Source organism: Acromyrmex echinatior, chromosome 13 (assembly GCF_024713525.1).
Source record: "Acromyrmex echinatior isolate Ae372 chromosome 13, ASM2471352v2, whole genome shotgun sequence".
Lineage (NCBI taxonomy): Eukaryota > Metazoa > Arthropoda > Insecta > Hymenoptera > Formicidae > Acromyrmex > Acromyrmex echinatior.
Window position 1 is genome coordinate 4,236,738 of NC_141864.1, and position 20,831 is coordinate 4,257,568.

Here is a 20,831-nt window from a genome sequence, read left to right on the forward strand (position 1 = left end):
TTCGTACAAGATTAAAACATGTAAGAATTCTGTGTATTAGAACGTGATACTATTCAGGAGACCTGCGAATTAATCTACCGGGTCTCATTTTCCATGGATCCTGAAATTAATCCTTGTAAACCTCTAGAACACGATCGGCTATATTGATGCAAAATGCATCTATATGTATATATCGTAGAAGCGGTCGCATACCAATCAAAAATAAAAAATAGCATTACAATGAAACATTAACTACGAAATGAAAGCAAACTCCAGTCCGTTTGAAATCAAAGCTGGATTCTTGTTATCGAACGAGTGAAAATGCATTTCAAACGCAAAATAAAAAATTTCCGTGCGCTGGTACGCACTTCAATTTCGCCTTTCGTACGTAAACACTCGGTCTGTACGGTCTGCTAGCGGCTTTTTATTGGATCTCGAAACGAGATTCCTTTGAAGGAAAAAATACAGTTTTGGAATAGACGCTGGAAGCACTGTAGTTAATCATTTTAAAAGTGTGTACAGTTATATAATTCAATAAAATTACATTCTTTTATGTACAAAATTGCTAATATAAAAAAATTACCAACCCTTTTAGAAATACCTTTTAAGATGCTTATTTATATTCTAGAGAAAAATGTATTAACTGAATGAAAAACGAGATTTATTAATGCCGTGACAGATTCAAAAATAAAAATGCATTCTTACAAGATTGAATGGGCGAAATTCTGAGAATAATATATATATATAAAATCTACTAATATTTCATAAAATATACGACATTTTTTCTCAATATAAACTAAGTGTCATATTACCAAAAAAATTGAAATACATAAAGATATAAAACGGAATTAATTATCAAATAATCTATTATTTGAACCTATTATTAAATTTATTACAAAAAATATATCAAAAGAAATACACACATTTTTTTTAATTTTGGAGCTTTCTATTATCTCCATAAGAACTTCATAAGAACTTCAATATGGAATTTATTTTAACATTATTATTTAAACTCACATATTAATTTAATTTGATTTTCTGCCACTTCAATCTTTTCGACTATTCACCAATTATAATTATTCGACAAAATTGAGCAATGATAGTTTCTTTAAAGGAATTGCATATTTTGCCTATTCCAAATTGAGATCTGGTGAAGAATGTCACGAGATCGTGGCCCCGTCATAAGATTATGAAGATTAATTAACTGCAGAAACTATGCTGTGCGCCAACGTCACTAAATTGAATCTCAGGCGGGTTCCTGATTTATAGCGCCACTGCATCGAAACTTTTTCCCGCGAAACGCCTGGATTTGCATTGCATTAAGATTCACGGTCTATCATTCACGGAGAAAAAGAATCTGCCGTTTGTACTTAACTTCTTCCAACAGGCGCCCTTCGAGGGCAATCTTAACTTTACTTCTTTTTAATTTCGTCTGGTCGGAAATTCGTCTCTCCCGTTAAAAAAAAAGAGTTAAATAAAATGTTTAATATTAAATATTATGATTTATTTGTATAAAATTTCAATAAATTTTCAGTATATTCATTTATATGAATCTCATAAAAGTAATACATTTTTCATTGAATTTGCAATTCTTTTTTCATACATGAGAATAGAAAAAAAAATGCATAAAATCTGATACAGGCTTTAATGCCACTACTATATCAATGTACAAAAGTTTTAATCAAAGATCACGCGGAAGCTCTATCGGCAATAGAACTGCTGAAGCAACGTTAATTAGGATTGCGATGCTACGAATCATTCAATTTCATTGCACAATTTAATCACCGTAATATGGTAATAATGTGACTATTAATTAATTTTCACGTCCGGTATAAACTAATGCGATACTCTAGATCGATTTAACAAATGAAGCTTCGACAAAATACAAATAGAATAATTTATGGGAGGAAGTGTTACGGTGATTAATTCATGTACACATTAATTAATAGAGAAACAAAATCGCTCCATAAATTTTGGAAGTTTCATGAAAGAAAATTGTTTTTACAAGCAACACAGTGAATGCTTGAGTCAAGTGCCGCTCTTCAATCACGAATATTTCAATTTATATATTATAAATTTGGCCTGTCATTTAATCTATAAACAATTTTTATAATCATTTTTTATTTTGATATAATATCGCATAATGCCCACATAATATTCAAGTAATGGAGATGCATCCATTAAACTGTATAGTGACCGTTTCTTCATCGATCCTAGAAGATGGATGTGACAGTATTAAAGCAAAGACACACTCTCTCTCTCTCTCTCTCTCTCTCTCTCTCTCTCTCTCTCTCTCTCTCTCTCTCTCTCTCTCTCTCTCTCTCTCTTCCATCAAGCGTGCTCTTTTGTTTATCAAAGGTTAATGATAACAGATCAAAAACGTAGTACTACTAATTGTCAGAATAATATAACAACATTTCTAATTTGCGATGTGTTGTCGTTTATTTTTCACATCATTAAAAATAGGTTATTTAAAAATTTAAGGATTCGTCCATTTCACGATCATTTCAGGACTGTGAAATAAATAGCATCAGAATATCAAAATGTTTTAACAGACATAATGCCAATATCTATTTTATAAATTCATTCATCTATATCTGACTAACAGCATTGTTTTAATTTTATCCATAGATTACGCAAAACCTGAAGCAAAAAATTATGACGTTGTTATACAATCGATCTGATAGTTTATTTTAAGAACTTAGGATACCTATACATATATTAGACAGAGAGAGAGAGTATACATCATAACGCAGAATAGAAAGAAGTTGCAAAAATAAAATGCGCCGATAATCTAAATATTTGCGTTATTAATAAATAATGTTTAATTTTAGAAAAAATAGCAATGTGGAAGAATTATTTTTAATTGGAAATGTTTTATACGTCTATTATATACATGCAAGAAGTATGAAACATTTTCAATATTATCTGCACAATTTTTTATATAAGTGTTACATCATTAATTATATATACTTAGCACGTATCAATACGTAGGAGGTTAATAAATCATTTTATACACTACATTCTCTTTTAGCTGCCCATAAAACACGATACGAATAACAATGCTATGCCACTTTCATTGTTATTACTTGAGAAATTGTCGGCATTTTTCTCTTCACTAACCACGAATCGAAAGAACGCGAACGCTCGTATATCTCTATAAAGATCGAAGATCCGAAAACGAAGATTCCTGCCTTTGTAGCTATTCCCATTGATTCTGTCGCCTTTCTTTCGTCGACGCTCAACGACATGCCGTCGTCCCAACTGCATTTACTCGACATCACCAGATATAACAATTCCATTCGAAGATCTCGCCGCAGAGAACTTTAAACCCCCTCGCAATCTAGATTTTGTTTTCGGCGCCGACCGTGCAAAACGACACGCTGGGGAACCGCGAAAGTTTTCAGTCCACGAGACGCCACTCGTGAATTTTCTCTCCTGACGCAAATTTACCCCTTGCTAGCGGCGCACATTGACCGAAAAACAAGTACATTTTTCGTCCGATCGTCTCCGTAACTTAAGGAAATGTTAGAGTGATCAAATTATCGACATTACAAACGTACAAAAATCTCCTATTTGATTGAACGAAATCAAAAATCTTTCTATAGGATTAAAATAGACCCTCTTAATTTTGCATCTATCTTAATCTTGTAAAAAGATTTTTGATTCCGTTCAATCAATTTTTATACATTTGTAATGTCAATAATTTGGTCATTTCATCCCATTTTAACCCGGGATAAAATGTTATATATATGGACATATTTGATATACAAGTATAATTATATATAATTTCGTATAATTTTACATAATCAGGTTTTGGTTGTAGCAGCAGATTTTTAGTTGCGTTAGCCTATCCGCAGTCAGTATATAATTTTGATAAGCTAACGCAACTAAAAATTTGCTGCTACAACCAAAAACTGGCTGCAGCCATATAAAAATGCTGTGCCATATTTTACTATCTAAATTGTTACAGCAACCAATCTTTTTTTTTCAGTGTAAAAATATAAATTTTTAATTGTTATTTATATTAAAGTTTAATTAATAAGAAGATTATATTCACTGTTCACACAAGGAAAAAATATGTTACAAGCTAGGAAACGAAAAGTAAAACTGACATTTCTCAACTACGGAAAACTACGAAATACTCTGTATACGCAAACTCTCAGCCAAACGATTTCTCTTAATTTCGCGAGGCGACGCCCGTAAATAGAAAGCAAACAAACGGATAACAGTTTCGTTGCGGACCGTCGGGCGAATTTAACGATGGAACGCCACGCCAGTGGATATGTTAACTAGATTTTTCGCTTTTTTTCTCTTGTTTTTTGCGTTGGTGCGAAATGTACACCAGTTTAACTAGATTCGTTGCAATTTGTAAAAATAAAGCGGTATAAAACGTAATCGTAATAGGAGGAAAAACCAATGTTTATCAAAATATTAAAGAAGAAAAAAACAAGCAAGAATATGTAAATATATGTTTACAAAAGTTTGGTTTCCAAAAGAGAAAGAGAGTTAATAAGAGAGAAAAAGGGGGGAGGGAGAAAGAAGTATGAAATAAAATATTGAACAATTTTCTCAAATCTTAAATATATCAAATCTTAATTATATAGAAAAATACTTTAAACATTCTTCATCATACAATTTAAATAATATAAAAAAATAAATTTGATATGAACAAAATATGCAAAAATAAAAAGCTGATATACTTAATTCAAAAGCAGAAAATACACATACATTTACAGGTACATTTATGTTCGGATTGTTTAATGGTACGATAGAGAGGATCCGCTAGTTAAATTTATGACACCTATCTTTTTTATTACCACGTGTACATGTACATACACGATGCATTTGTAGCATCAATACGTAAGGAATAACATTTATTAAAGTCATAGAAAAGGTCGATATGCTATACAATAGTAATACATTATGCTTATGTATGAGGATACATTTTTCTAACGATTGTCTAACACATCTGTGTTATCAAAACTGTCACATATTCCACGTTCCACGAAGCAATACCTTTTTATAAATAAGAATAAAATTTAACATAATTACAGAGAATTACGTCATCTGGATATTATCATCTAGAAATGATAATAATTATAATATGATTAACTTATAAGTCAAAAAATAAAACGACAGTAAAATCCAATAATATGCAATCAATAATTATCTAGATTCTCTCATGTAGAAAGGAATTTTTATAAATTAAAAGCGTCTCTCTCCTGTGCATGAATTTTATCATTTTTGATGAAAAAGATATGAAAAGGTTTGTATATTTTATTTTCAATGAGCGACCAGATAACGTGTATAATGATAATCCCGAGCTGCGTTGGAAATTTATTGGCATCGCGAATTGCAATTGGGTCCCGGGTCCCGTATTCTCTTTTATTTCGAGAAACGTCAGACGATAAAATAGGGAAAAAATTAACGGTCGACCTATATCAACTTTAAATCAGATATCGAACCGTGCGCTAGAAAGCAAGCATAAGAGGAATTTATATTAGTGCCATGGGAAAAGTCTGGATGAACCGTGGTGCTCAATCGTAATCTAATGTCTCCATGGCTTTAAATTTTTATTAAATAACACAATTCACGTAGAAAGAGTTTAATTTTATTATAAAAACTATATTCTATATTGAAATATTATATCATGTATATATCAAACGGGAACTTTATTCTTAAAATTTCGAACTTTGAAAGTGAGAACTTTAAAGGCGAGAGCACAGAGTCTTACATAACGCATAACTAACTTAATGCATAAGAAAATGAACCAATCAAAGTTCTTTATTTCCGTCCTTTTCATGAAATAAAAACTCTAATTGGTTGATCTTCTTATGTTTTATACGTTATGCGTTATGCAAAGATCTGTTCTTCTGCTTCAAGCCTCGGGCCGCACATGTAACTTATATCAGACTTGTCTTGTCCGCTCACGAATTCATTAAAACCAGAATTGTCGAAAGCGACATTTAATTACAAACTCGCTCAGTTGCCGAACATTAAGAAAAAAAGTTATAGTAATGTATATCAATAAAAGGGAATTATTCACAAATGCCTGATTTTCCTTGCTCAGTTTTATTAAAATAGCAAAATAAAATACTTTTTTGTTAGAGAAATAAAATTTTTTTGTTCAAATATAAATAAACTTTTTTAATCAATAGCACAATTTTATTTAGTTATTTACGTTTTGTAAAAAATAATATAAAATTAGAGATTGCAATTACAAAATAAATTTTCGTTTTGTAATTTCAACAAAATAATCTATTGTTATCATAGAGCGCGGAATATTTCGCGAAATTATCACAGATAACGTGTCTTCGTGTATAAGAGACTCGACGTTCACCTATATAAAGCGGAGATGATTAAGGACCAGTTTTTCGTACTTTCGTGCAGGGTCACCAGATTTTAGATGACTTTTTTATTGTAACACGTTGCACTGGCTATATCTATATCGCGAATGTAGCGATAATAATCCAAAAACAATCCAAAACTATTTGTGCTAAGCTGTTGTATTTGTACTAAGCTTGTTACGCATGTAAAATTTAAATATTTCAACTAATAATTAAAGTCATCATTAGATAAAATTTGTCTGCTAAGATTGCACCTAAAGTCGCCTACATAATAAAAGAATTAACAAAATAAAAATAAATAAAATAAAGTAATAAAATAAACTAACATTACTATGATATAAATGTCTCTTTTCAGCTATTATTTTACGAACGATATAAATATATCTTTTGAGATCTAATTATAAAAAGAGTATCTATTGCGAATCCAAAATCGACAAAATTCTATTTTATTAGTGCCTTCATCTATTTTTATTTCAAGATCGTTTTAAATAATATTTTGAGATATTCATATAGCTCTGTTATTGGTTTAAAATATTGTAGGACAACTTAAAATATTGTAAGACGAATCGTATTTTTAGCTTCTTGCATCATTTATTTTTACTTCTTTTTTTCTTCAACGTGAAAAAGAAACAAGAAAGGTAAAAAGAATAGAAATAGATCTATATTAAAATATAAGAGTTATGAGTGCCTGCGTATAAGCCTTGCATGCCAATTGTTGCAATGTATTCATAATGTTATCAATATCCACAAGCTTCTATAACTGATTGTATAGGTAAATGAAAAAGTTGCAAACTGAAGTGAATAGCGGAATATCGCGACTGCTTTGTTATCTTACAGGACACGCACTAAAACAGAGATTCATTCGTAAACTAGCTTTAAATGATCATTTTGCGCGTCCATTTGCATAGAGCAACGCAGATAATAAAAATTCGCCGGTGGGTGGTCCGGATTCTCACTTGACGCAGTCAAATTAATGTTCTGATAAAAAAAAGTCGGAAGAAATTACGCAATTTGCGTGGGGAACGCGCGCGTAAAATGCCGGCACGAGCGTAAAAAGCAGTCTCGCGGGAGTGTTGAGAGCTACTGACGCGCATGCCGCGAGATCATAATTCATTGCGGCTGTACGTGCACGGGACGTATTGTGAATACCTTAGATGGTTCACTTCATTTCACCCCATCGCTTTATCACTAAATATTACCGGACTTACGCCATGGGAACTGCTCGCTCGAGCAATCCACAGCGATTTCATTGTTCGCGTTCTGCAGTCTTTACACTCATCAACATTATTATATGGATGTGTACGATTTCGTCTGGCATGCGCGCAGCAACGAATCCACGGTAAACGAGAAATACGTCAAAGTAGTCAAAACTGTCAAGTATATATGTTGGTACGCAGCAAAGCACCTTGAGTTTACCGAAAAGCATTACAGAAGCAAACAGTAAGACAAACAGTAGTTAATTGCTGAGGGATATTAATATTAATAGTTGTAAAATTATTTAATATTGATTCACCATTAATCTTATTTTTTATTTTGTGACTTGGCCAAAAATTTGAATTTAAAAAATTTGAAATAAAAAATCTTTAACTTAATCTTTAAAAAATAAAATATATACTTCATTAATCAACATTATTTTCTAGTAAGAAAGTTTTGATTTTGTTAAATTTGAATGTATTAAATTTATCTATTACCTATTCCTAAAAGACAGTCTAGTACGATTAGTTACATTGTATGATAGATATATGAGAAGCAAAACGTATATCTCAGCAATAGCATCCTATTATTGGAGAAAACTGAAGTTAACTGTACTTCAGTGGGTAACTTTAACATGAGACTCCTATTTGCTAACCCTTTGTCGACCCTATTTGCCAACCCCAGTATTAGACGCCTCATTAATGAAGTATATTGTGTTAAATATTTACGAAAATACTCACGATGTACCAATTGAATGATAGGTCTCTGTTCATTTACTTTTATAAGATCATCATATATATATATATGATGAACATCTTTAATCTTGCTGTTCTTTTTAGATTTATTTCATATTCATATTCAAATAATTTCATATGCATATAGTAATATATTTCTCTCAATATCTATTTCTTCTTAATTTTCCTTTTTTAAATGCATACATATTATTAGGTGTTGGAATTAATTCGTAGCGTTTTTAATGAAAGAATGTTATTTATTTCACATGAGCATTAAAAAATACATTAATGAAAGTACTTCCCATCACTTGTAAAACGCTACGAATTAATTCCAACACCTAATATATTACAAAAAATTGAAAATAAATATTTTACCACTAAAATTGTATTATATCTTTAACATATTTATCTTATATTAAATTAAAATACAACAATTTGAACCATTTGCCAATACGTGAAATGTATTAAATTTAATACAAATTTTCAAACTGATATCTCCTGGGAGTAACTCGAACAAAATTCTCACGGCAATCATGTCAATTCGGTACTGCAGCGATGGTTCGTTCGTCTCACTTACATTGACGTTGAAACGTGCACACGTACGAATAAAGAGCGTCTACATCGCAGAGATACGTATTACGGGAACCTCGCGCAATTTCGCGAACGGGTACCAAAGCGGGTTTTCAGAGTGTCGTGTTTAGTGGCGATAAATTTCGGGGTTTGTATCTTAGGACGACCGACTGCACACACATGCACATGCATACCTATATGTACTGATACGACTATTACGAAGACATTGCGAGAACAATGCGATACAAATTTTCCGTCGCGGCAGCTTACAAGGGCATATTTAAGATGTTCTCCGTGCGTTTTCATAATCTCCCCAATTTCTATTAGTACCGCGTATCCTTATCAAGAAACACGTTTTTCATCCTTTAATCCAATCCTTACTTACGCTAATTCATTGCAAATCGCGAACTCACAGAATACAAATCTTTCTGTCGTGCTATATTAAATATGTATAATAATTAAATATGTATACTCTCTAAATTCTTTGGAGTAAAATCTCATACACTTTAGAATAAAATTTTATTTTTAAAGATTGAAAATTAAGCCACACTTTTATTCAAGACACTCAATTTTCACACAGAGAAAACAATTTATTTGAATGCTCCTATTTACAATTATTTCATTGAAACAATATAATTTTAAAGAAAAATTACTTTGTTTAATCCCAAAAATTTATTTTGAATGTAATCAATTACATCTTAATTTAAAGAATATGATTGGACCATTCTAATGACTAATTTTTTTTCTCTATAGTGAAGTGAAAGCCCACTCTAAAGAATTTAAAGAATAGAAATAATTGGAAAAGAAATCCCAACAAAAATAAAAAAGACTACATATTACTTTATTACATAGGAAAAACAATTTTACTGAAGTATCTAAAAATATAGCTAAATACTGATCTGAAAATAATTTTGTTGAATCAAAATAATTACCATCAAAATAATTACGTAGAAATTTCAAGCATGATGAATAATGCTGCAAAAAATTTTGGGAGAATATTTGCCTACAAATTGATTGTCTACAGCATTGTTACGTTCAAACCTTTGGAAAGTTGATCGGAGAGATAAAGAGAAGGAAAATGGAAAAGATATGGAAGGACGCTTAAACTCGGTCTCGCAGGTATACGTATAGAGACGAATACCCGAGAATCGAACGCACTTTTTATTGCTCTGGAATATGGGTCAACGTTCTGAAGGGACCCTATGATACTTGCTCCGATGAGCAATGCGAACATCGGTTCTATTTCTGGATCAAGGAACTTAATCCTTTTGACCCGGAACTGGACCACATGCAAACTCAAGTAGTGAGAAACGGGATATTTTTAAAATATTTGGCAAAGATATTCATTTATAAAACAGAAAAATATTAAATTTATTCATAAAAAAAATTAAACTATAATAAATTTTACAAGATAAATGATGTCGATAATCGGTTATATCACTATATTTAATTAATTTTATCTATCTATTAAACTGATTTATTGAATTTCGGTATATAATAAATATGTATATGACGCGGATTACATTTGTACCTACATATAAATATAAGAAAGATGTGGTTATATGTGTGTATGTGTCCATGTGTGCGAGCGGAGAGATGATATGCGTAGAATTAATTTAGTTCATTGATTATGACAGAAGAAATGAGAAAAAGGGGCAAATTAAAAATCATTGTTAAGTTTGAAAAAGAAAGAAGCGACAAATTCTTGGAGCGGATGATTGCTCAAGATTTGCGGTTAAAAGAGAAAAAAATTGACGAATTCTTGGAGTGGATGAACGCTCAAGATTCGCAATTGAAAGAGAAAAATCGATAAATTTTTGGAGCGAATGATCGCTCAAGATTTGCAATTGAAAGAGAAGGAATGAGAAAGGAGGATAACTGAGATAGATAGTTTGGACTATTATATAGTATTTTTGCGATTTGTCTTTCTCTAGAGATCCAAAACGGAGAGGATTTCTTTTACTAGTTTATTATGTTACTAATGGTTGATTTGGGCAGGCTTCTCTCCAAAGTGAAGAGACTGGCACCACAACTGCGGAAGCCACAACTAGCGTAGAACTCTAGTACTGCAGACAGGCAAACTGTCAAAATTGAATTACAAGCCAACGCCCACAATAATGTACGAAATCACTGCGTACAACGTGTATCACTTCGTAAGACTTTTGGTTCTGCCAGTGCGCTTCCACGGGCCTCTATTTATATCTCAAAAAAGGGTATCTTTTACTTTGTCTAGGAAGCAACAATTGTTATGTTGCAGTGTCATGCAAGATTTACGGTTTTTTTAGGGCGGTTAGGAAATTGCTCCGAGTGGATGACAAGTTTTGTTATATCGCGAAAAATATAGCTAGGTAAACAATTGTTTACCGTGTTTAGTTTTTCTTAGAGTTATTGCATGTAGGGTAATCATTGTCAGTCGCATCTGATCCTAGATAACGTTAGTATGGAAGGTACCTCATGCATTTTATGATTTGACACAACGTCGCCTGTTTTTTTTTACTGTTTTTTTTTAAATATGGTTGGTCAGCCTCGGGTGAGAACTTGGGTGTTCGCTTGCGTGACAGATATATTTTATGTGTGTTTCGCAATCTTACTCTTTTTCCAGCTTTACATTAGAGTTGTTATTCTTTCCTGTTTGATTGACATTTATGAGTTTCGTGAAAATTTAGTCCCTCTAATTCTTTCAAATCGTTAACAGAAGACTGCATTTGAATCTCACAAATGTCATCAATAGTCGCAACGTGGAGCCGATTCTTGCGAAAGAAAATAATCGTGGCGCCTATAGGACGTAACAGCGTCGTTTGCCTACAGATCGATAGCCCACTATTGCTTTAAAAACACAAATTCTCTTTTAAAACACAAATTCTCTGCTATAAAAACACAAAATCTCTGTTTTAAAACACAAATTCTCTGCTTTAAAAATATATATTCTATTTGTGCAAAAAAGTGCATGTAGGTAGTCAAGATGTAGGCAATAATACAATAATACATGTAAGCAATCGATCTGCAAGCAAATGAGATGTAAACAAACAGTGCTATAGGCAATCAATTTATAGGTAAAAGGAGCCCTCTCAAAATTTTGATATTCTAATCAGTTTGAGTCTTATATAATTCATATTTAGACCATAGACGGTCCAATTATTTTCAGATTTGTATCTATAGCTAAAATAGATATTTTTCAGCAAAATCATTCTTTTCGTGTGAATATTAAGCTATATATTAAAATATCACTATTATTACTATAACGCATAATTATCTTTACTGATACGATATAATTCCATTGCATGTTATCTCATGCTCTCATAATCGTATCTTCAATACGTGAATATACTGTACGCCACGATTTATTATTATAACTGCAGACAAGAACTACACTCCTAAGAACCTGCGTAAGCGAGTTCCTAAAGACATCCGTTCCTAAAGACGAACGCAAATACGGGACGTAACGACATAAGAACATTGCTCGATTTCGTACACGACAGCACGCGAGTTAACATACGCCGATGTGAACTGCGAACGAGCAAGATCCTGTACATAACTGGGGATAATTGCGTTACGAGTTTAACCGTTCTAACGAGAATAGCGCTAACGATTTCTCGTCGGAGTTTGCACGGTACTCCTCATTATGGGACGAACGCATTGTGTCCTTTTAACAGCGTGTTCCAGGTAAGTCCTATCCTCTCTTCTTCCCTCTCCCTCCCTCTTTTTTTCTCTTTCCTACTCATAAGATCCGCGTAAAAGCATGCAAAGCACTTCTGCCGCACAGAACAAAGTAAAATCAAGAAAGATGTCAGAATAGCGTTCCCGCGTTTTAATCCGCAAAGCGCCGCGGGCGCGGCCTCATTTTCTAGCGAACGTACGGATCAACAAAAGCAGCGTTTCAGGTATTTACGGAGGCGGATAAGAGAAAGAGAACGTGAAGAACGGCTGCATTTCATAGTCGTTTTGCAGAGTTTCGCGAGATAAACGCGTCGAGAATAATATTCGTCACCTTTACCACAGTGTCGCTTGCGATACTGCGGTAAATTCGTGTACGTTATCTTTCACTCGAACGATGTCGTGAATATAAAAGAAAGATCGGATAAGCAGTTTTAACTATAGGGATGTACCGGATAGTAAAATTATCGCATATCGGATATCCAGTGTCACACTCTTTTTGGATATCCAATATCCGGTCGGAGCAATTATCCGACCAGATATCCCTAAATTTTCCCCGGATATCCGGTAGAATATCTAAAATAAGGCTTCCAAAAAAAGCAAGGTAAACAAAGCGATAGTAATTTTCTTTATCTTCCCAACGTGAAAAGAAAAAGAAGATGAATTGTACGAGTTTAGCCGAGGGGGTAACCACTTAATCATGGGACAGAGTCCTCGAAATTATTATAAAATTTATATGAAATTTCTATATATATATAATCCATAATATACCACCACGAAAAATCATTGTATAATATCAAATAAAATAGTATATTTTATCAAATGATTTCGTATGTAGGGAAAAAAATTATTTATAATCAAATGAAATTATATAAAATCATGTAATCTGTGGGGCAATATTGACAATATTTCAGCTAGTAGTTATCCCTCGAATTTAGTTAAAAAAAATAAAATTCTGCATTAATGACGCAAGCTTTTAACATAAAACTTCAACCGAATATTAAATACCTCCCGTGTATCCGTTATATCTCCAGTTTTAACTTTTAAGTACGTAGATAATCTAAAGGTATGCAAGTTGGTAGATGAATGCTCGGAACACCTCAAAAAGATTTTATTATAATTTCGTAGTTGTACTTTTTACCAGTATGTTAAGTATAATTAAATTTCTACACATATTAGTTACACATTAGTTAAGATAGAGGAATAACAAAATATGAATATAATGAACTTTAAGACTTCTGAGTAATAGTTTTTATTTTTCTTTCTTGAAAGTTTTAAGAAAATTATATGATCTCTTTTCCGTAACTTTTAACAATAGTGTTAGTATCGTTATATTGTCATTGTACAACTTTTTAATCATATATGAAACTTGCGTAACGACAATAAAACGTTGATCGTCGAAAATTATAGAATAAAGATCAATGTGTACCTGAGATGTTGTGGCCATTCTACCTATTCATTTAAAAGTTAATATGAGTATATGACCAAATGTATGGCCTAATTGCCTAATATTTTCATTTTGTGTTAAAGTAAAAAGAGAGTATAATACAACTCTTATTTTTTCACAATTGTTTAGAGATCGCTTTATTTCTACATCTTTTTTTAGATATTTTTTTCGTGGATACCGAAAAATATCATAATAATGACATTATATTTAAGGAAAAATTGGTAGATTGAAATAAAATTAACAAAATCCTTTTTTACATTGTTGAAATGGCTATCAGTTGTGCTCAGTTAAGTCAACAATTCTGAATTAATTTTTAAATGATTAAAGCATAACTAATAGCAAATTTATAAAGATGTATAAGGATTTTATTCTTTATTTCATTGTATATATCGATTTTTTCTTGAGTATAGCGTTACTATAATAATTTTTAGTTTCCATTGCATGAAAGAAATATCTAAGAAAATGTAGAAATAAAATGAACCCTGAACGATTGCAAAAAAAAATTGTACCCTCCTTCGCATAGAGATCATTTGGGATATATAAAATATGTTTAATTTAGTACAAAAGAGAGTAGAAATTTCCGAGAGTTTTATGACCGCTCGGGGATTATTTTATTTCTATGCTTTCTTATGTATTTTTCTTCGTAAACTCGAAAATAATACAATATAATCACACCAGACTTAAGGAAAAATTGGTACTTGAAACAAAATGAATAAAATCTTTATATTCGCAATCGTTATAAAAGTGATGCGCGACGTTTGGAATGAAGAAAACGGAAGAAACCGAAATGACAAATGTTATAATGAAAAATATAAACTAATTAACGTTTTATGGTGCAATATTAGTCGCTTTGATCCAATTTGGAATTAATTTCAAGAATAAATTATTGAAGCATAACTGACAGTTTTAACGATGCAAATAAGAATTTTATTCACTTTATTTTAATGTACCAATTTTTCCTCAAATCTGGCATTATTATAATTATTATTTTTGGATTTTATGAAGAATACATAAGAAAACATAGAAATAAAACGATTCCCGAGCGGTCACGAAATCCTCGAAAATTTCTATCCTCCTTTTCCAACTGTTAATATCATCTGGAATTTCTAATAAAATTCTCATGGCAATGTTTCTTAATAGTATCTCCAAATCATTATGTGCAATCAAAAGTATTTACAACTTTCATAATTAATAAGACAAGAATTATTAAATATGATGATATACAGTAAAAAATAAAATTGGAAAATAAAGTAATAATGTAAAATGTGTGAATGAGATGAAAAGGATATTTGATTTTGCGTAAAATTCATTAAGAAAGATACATGACTTAGTACTCAGTCTAGTATCGATTCAATTATAACAACAAGAAAGAATTGATACAGAAAGAAAACAAAAAATTCTAAAATATGTTAACGCTAATTTTAAATTATCTTATTTTAGAATATTTTATTATTTTTTAAATATTTTATTAAGCGTGTTATATTCAAATATAAATTGAAATATTTTATTATAAAACTCTGTTTGAAATTCTCCTATTTTAATATGAAACAATTTGTTATAAATTGATTTTCCCTTTTTGAATTAACAACTGCTTGCTAAAGACATTTTCCTAATAATTCCATGAATAATGTTACTCGCAATTGCATAAGTTTCAATCCTGGAATGACTAATTAGAGTTCGTCAATGTAATATGCTTATGATAATCCTCTTTTCTAAATTGTCAATGTTTCTGTACAAAGTCATAAAGTCGCCAACACCGTTATTCTATTATATTTCAAAATAAAAATAATGAATTTGCTCAGTCGGACATTTAAAAAAGATTGCATTAATTACTCTCGGGAAAATTTGCAAATTCGCGTAAAATGATCGCAAACTTTTCATGAAAAGCAAAAAGCGATCATGTCGTTATAACTTTTCCTCGTTCAGTGTGATATCAACGTTCGTTATCAACATCGATAAACCCGCGAATTTTGGCGTACGTCCAAATTTGCGACAAATTTGCAAAATTTCGATGGTAAATTAAAAGAATGCAGCCGCCTGTGAATAGCTATCGCGAAAAATTGCGCGGAGGGAATCTCTGCACGAACATGGATTGCATCAGGTAAATTTCGGGACGAGCCCGATCGCGCAGGTACAGCGTACACGGTCATGCGATCCCTCTCAATTTAATATAACTGCTTTATAGGAACATTCGAAACGTATGACTTCATATACCGGGGATACGCGCGAGCAATTACAATCGCTGCGCCGGTGCCGCCGCAAATTATTTTCGCTCCGGCGCATGAATCACACCGGTAACGTCCCGGTGCGATGTGCGCAATCATGTCAAAATAAAATTTCCCGTTGCTGCTGCGTGATACACTGCGCGGACTAATTAGCGATAACCATAATACACCGAGTCGATTTGTAACAGTGCCTGTTTTTGTTCCGAATTAACAAAGTTAACGTCGAGATAGTTGGACAGTCGTATGAAAAAATATAAATAAATAAAAACGGTGATTATCGACCAGTATTACCAGTTTGCTGGCTTCAAATTTTCAATAACGATATTGAATCGCGATGCGGAATGAACGATGAGCAATGCTTTTAAAAACTGCTGCTGCTGTCACGCAAGATTATTAGGACGTTGCCATTACCAAGCAATTTTTAATTTAAAAAGAGAAAATTATTTATAATAAAGCACTAAAATATAGAAATGGCGAGAGGATTGTAATGGAATATCTCATAAATCATACATGCACCTAACGCTCAGTGATATTAAAATATGAAGGAGATAAAATTTAATTAAAGAGAATGGGTCATGTACATGGATGCATATTTACGTATTAAATATATTCTTTATGACATTTTAAGTCTGATTTACATTAATAGAGATAGAAATATAATTTCTTTAACTAGGATTCATAAATCTCACACGTGTAATATACTTTTGAGAAAAACAGATATCTCTCATTAAAAATCCATATCAAATTATGCTGAAAAATTCAAATTTGATGGAGAGACTCGCAAGGTACCAAATTGTATGACAAAAGAACAATATAAAATATCGATTCACTTACCAAGATATTGCGCAATAAATGACATCTATAATATCCAAGAACCTCGTATCTATCTGTAAAAGAAACACAAATATTTGAAAAAATTCCTTTATTATGCGAAACAAACTCAAGTAGTTTTGAAATTAATTAAAAATTGTAACAATGATTACATTCGCTTCAAACTTATTCCGTTAATTAGCACAAAACTAAAAAAATTGTACTTTTTACGTAAATCTGATTTTTATTATAATTTTCTATTAATTTTATTACTATTTTTTATTATATTATTATTATATTTATTATATTATTATTTTTTTTATTACTTCCTTATTTTAAAAATAATGCAACTAAAAAATATGATTTTTGAATTATATTACCATGAATAAGTTAAGTAAATATCGCCGATCTTGGAACTAACTTAATTTTATAAGTTAACTTAATTTTATAAAAAGTTGTCAAAATTGTTACAGTTTTCATCAAAATCATAGTTTTTAAAGATTAACGAATTATGAAACAAAAATGACATGTAATTATATTAAGAAATATATTCTTTTTACCAATATTATCTGATTCATTCAATTAATTTGTTATCAAGTTAAAAAATAGTTTTTCTCTTTTTCTGGAAAATTGAATTTTTTTCGTTGTCACTTTTGAAACGAGTGATACTTTCAAAAAAAAATTAGCAAGAGAAAGGATTCCAAATTGTTCTCTCTAATTTTCAATCGAAGACCAAATATGATATGATTGATACATTTAAATCCAATGAAGAAACTAAAGAAAAAATCAAATTCTACAACATTTGCAAAGCAGCTTTCTTAACTTTCTTTGCTGAACCAATGAAAAACCAGGCTTAGAGTTACCACTGTTAAAATTATTAGTTGAATGATTAATCACAGCTGAAAGGAATACCATTTTGAATTTTTACGTTATTATCAAGTTAAGTAAGAGGAAGTTCACACAAGTTAATTATAAGTTTAAACAAATGAACCAGACAACAAAAACTGGGCCAGAGTCTACGTTGTCTAGAAATTAGGATGTACCCATTCCTTAATGGTTCACTCCAGTATATTACAGAGCTAACTTTAAGCACCAGATAAAAAAAGGGAATATTGTATACACGGGAATGCATCATCGCATGAAATAATAAATATTCGCTAATAAATCAAAGTGATAATTAAAATCGTGCATCGATCAGAATAAATAATGATAAAGCATAAAAAATACTCATCAGTCGATGCCTCCTGATTAACCTGTTCCTTCGCTACAGATAAAAATCACTCACAATGCTCACACTATCGAAATTGATCCGAAAAACATGACTAATTACCGCGCGCGTTAATTAGTCGTCTCTCGCCATGGCACTCCTGATGCTTTATCTACGATGCACTTCGAGAGTGTATAAATAATGCGAGATACACGATACCTTCGTGATACCTTCACTATTCGCTACTCCAAATTCGGCACTCCAGATACGGCATGCTCGTTCCACGTTGCAACGCATTTTGTGTAAAATTCAAACGTGCACTAAACAAAATAGTTACCGATGTTCGTATCGTGGCAGTTATTATGCAAAATTGTTACTTTGCTACGCTCGTCACTTTTAATCATCGACACTCGATCGGAATGCTCTTTCCATAATCAACTCGAAACGAATACTCTGAAACGAGTAGGATTTTCGTGGCTTTTGATCGCGCGGGAAAACAGCCTATCCGACACGACGCAACAATCACGCAGCGAACACGATCATTCGACTATCCTAAAAACTAAAAACCCAACGTGTGCAACAACTATCGACATTCTCAATTCTCGACAACTATCGATACTCGTTCGAGAGAAGCGAATTATCGATCTTGACAAACTTCGAGAAAAGAGCGTGAAAATGCGAGACGCGCAATTCTGTTTTTTATTCGAAGACGTCGAATGGCTGCGGTTTGTGGACTAACAATCGGTGAATCCGGATTTGATCCCATTCATGCCTCACATAATGGCAGGTGATTTGTTGCCATTACTTTCGAACCTAAGATCCAGCAGTTACTTAATGTAATAAAGCTTAAAAATCCACGATGTTTCCCTGACACCAGGAGCTTTTAATATTATCTAGAGTCGTGACACACGAGACGATTTGAGCCGACTTTTGTATGTAGTAGTTTTAACAAAATCAATAACAGAGAGAAATATATTAGTATCTCTGTCTAATCTTAACGCGCGTTTTCACTCAAAACGGAAGAATCTGACAAAAAACGCGGCGATCGGCCTTGTAAATCGAGATAAATAGAAATCTGAAAATAATTTTGTTGGGTTATCAAAATAATTACGTATAAGGAATTTCAAGCATGACGAACAATATTGCGAAAAGTTTTGACATTCTATCAATTTCAACGTCTTACATTATTTTGATGATCCAACAAATTTTTAGATTATTATTTTCAGATTTGTATCTTGCTAAATTTTTAAGTACTTGAGCAAATAAAACAGTATTCCTTCCGTATAAACTTTAACCTCGCAAACACTAGAGTAGTAAGCTTTAAGAAATTGATCAATTTTAAGTCAAATGTGAGAAGAATAATCAATTATAAATGGTCAATTTCTTAAGACTTAGTATTCTATTGTGTTTGTGGAGTTAGATCTCATCTACAATAATCGCACCACAGTCTGTGTCGCAGATCGCAACTTGTTGCGACAGCTAATCTGTGCGTCTAATATTAAAAACGCTTTAGATTGATTGCCACAACAAGCTTGCAATCTGCGACGTACTTTGTACGACTATTGTAGATGAGATTTAAGCCTTAGGCTAGTATTACATGTCAACAAAGCCAAGGACAAAGCACTTCAAGCCTATTCGGTTTGATTGACTGATTGGTGATTCAAGCCTATTTGGCTTGATTGATTGATTATTTGATTGATTGATTTACTGCAAAAAAGAGAGTTGTTGGATCTCTTTATCCAATCAATAAACCTAAAATCTTTATCATATGACAAATGTAATAATACTCTTAAGCCATAATTCTCTCATGCGGTCGAATATAAGAGGAAAATAATCGACTATGATTCGTCAATTTCTTACAGTTTTGATTTAAAGTTTTACGCCTTAAAATCTCACTGTAAACGCTGTAAAGTCCCGAAACATAATAAATATAGTAAACTTTATAATCGTAAGATAGATAAGATATTGACCAATCACAATCGAATATTAGAAGAATAATCAACTATGATTATACTATGATTGTAACTGTCTTTACACGCTTACCGACAATTGTCGGTAGGCGTATAAAAACGTTTACAGAATAGCACCCTTGGGCATTATCATGGAACAAAATCGGAATGGATTCCGATGGGAATTATTCAATTATTTTCTAGATTTCTATTGTGTTTTCTGCGGAAAACGGAATATTTCCGATCGGAATTCCGACTTCCACGATAGGTGCCCTTGGTCTTCTTACATTATGGTTTCATGTTATTACTCGCCACGAAAATGTCGAAATCGTGTAAAATAACGGGCGATTATATATACGGTGACCATATATTCTTTATTGGATTTATTTATAAAGGATAATTCTTTAAATATATTAGGTAGCTGTTCTTTAGGTTTATTAATTTTTTTAACTCAATTTTATCCTTTATTTTAATAATATTATGGAAAATTTCTTTCTATAATTAATATCGCAATGTCTAATGTCATATTAATGAGCGAATATTTACGAAAACGTCGATAAATTTAATTTTATGCAAAGGTAATATTAGCCAAAACAGAATTACGAAATCACAAAATGTCAAAATGAGTGATTGATTGAGTTGTGACTTTTAATGTGACTTTTAATAATCAAATTTATAAATCAGCTATTTTGACATCATTTTGATGTCTTGA

The 20,831-nt window shown here is 31.8% G+C and overlaps 2 protein-coding genes across 33 annotated transcripts in view; one reads left to right on the top strand and one right to left on the bottom strand.

Annotated features, from left to right (window-relative positions):
- Positions 1–20,831, bottom strand: part of LOC105146636 (uncharacterized) — a 512,872-nt gene that overhangs the window by 468,207 nt on the left and 23,834 nt on the right. For all 32 annotated transcript variants that reach the window (XM_087412801.1, XM_087412804.1, XM_087412803.1 and 29 more), the window contains exon 3: positions 16,988–17,040. Coding sequence is in view for 21 of the 32 variants with exons in the window: in XM_087412823.1 (XP_087268949.1) it covers positions 16,988–17,040 (53 nt within the window). In the remaining 11 variants the exon portion in view is untranslated. The remainder of the gene's footprint in view (positions 1–16,987; positions 17,041–20,831) is intronic.
- The window catches only part of dpr1 (defective proboscis extension response 1), a 395,482-nt gene that overhangs the window by 160,870 nt on the left and 213,781 nt on the right, over positions 1–20,831 (top strand). The window lies entirely within an intron of this gene.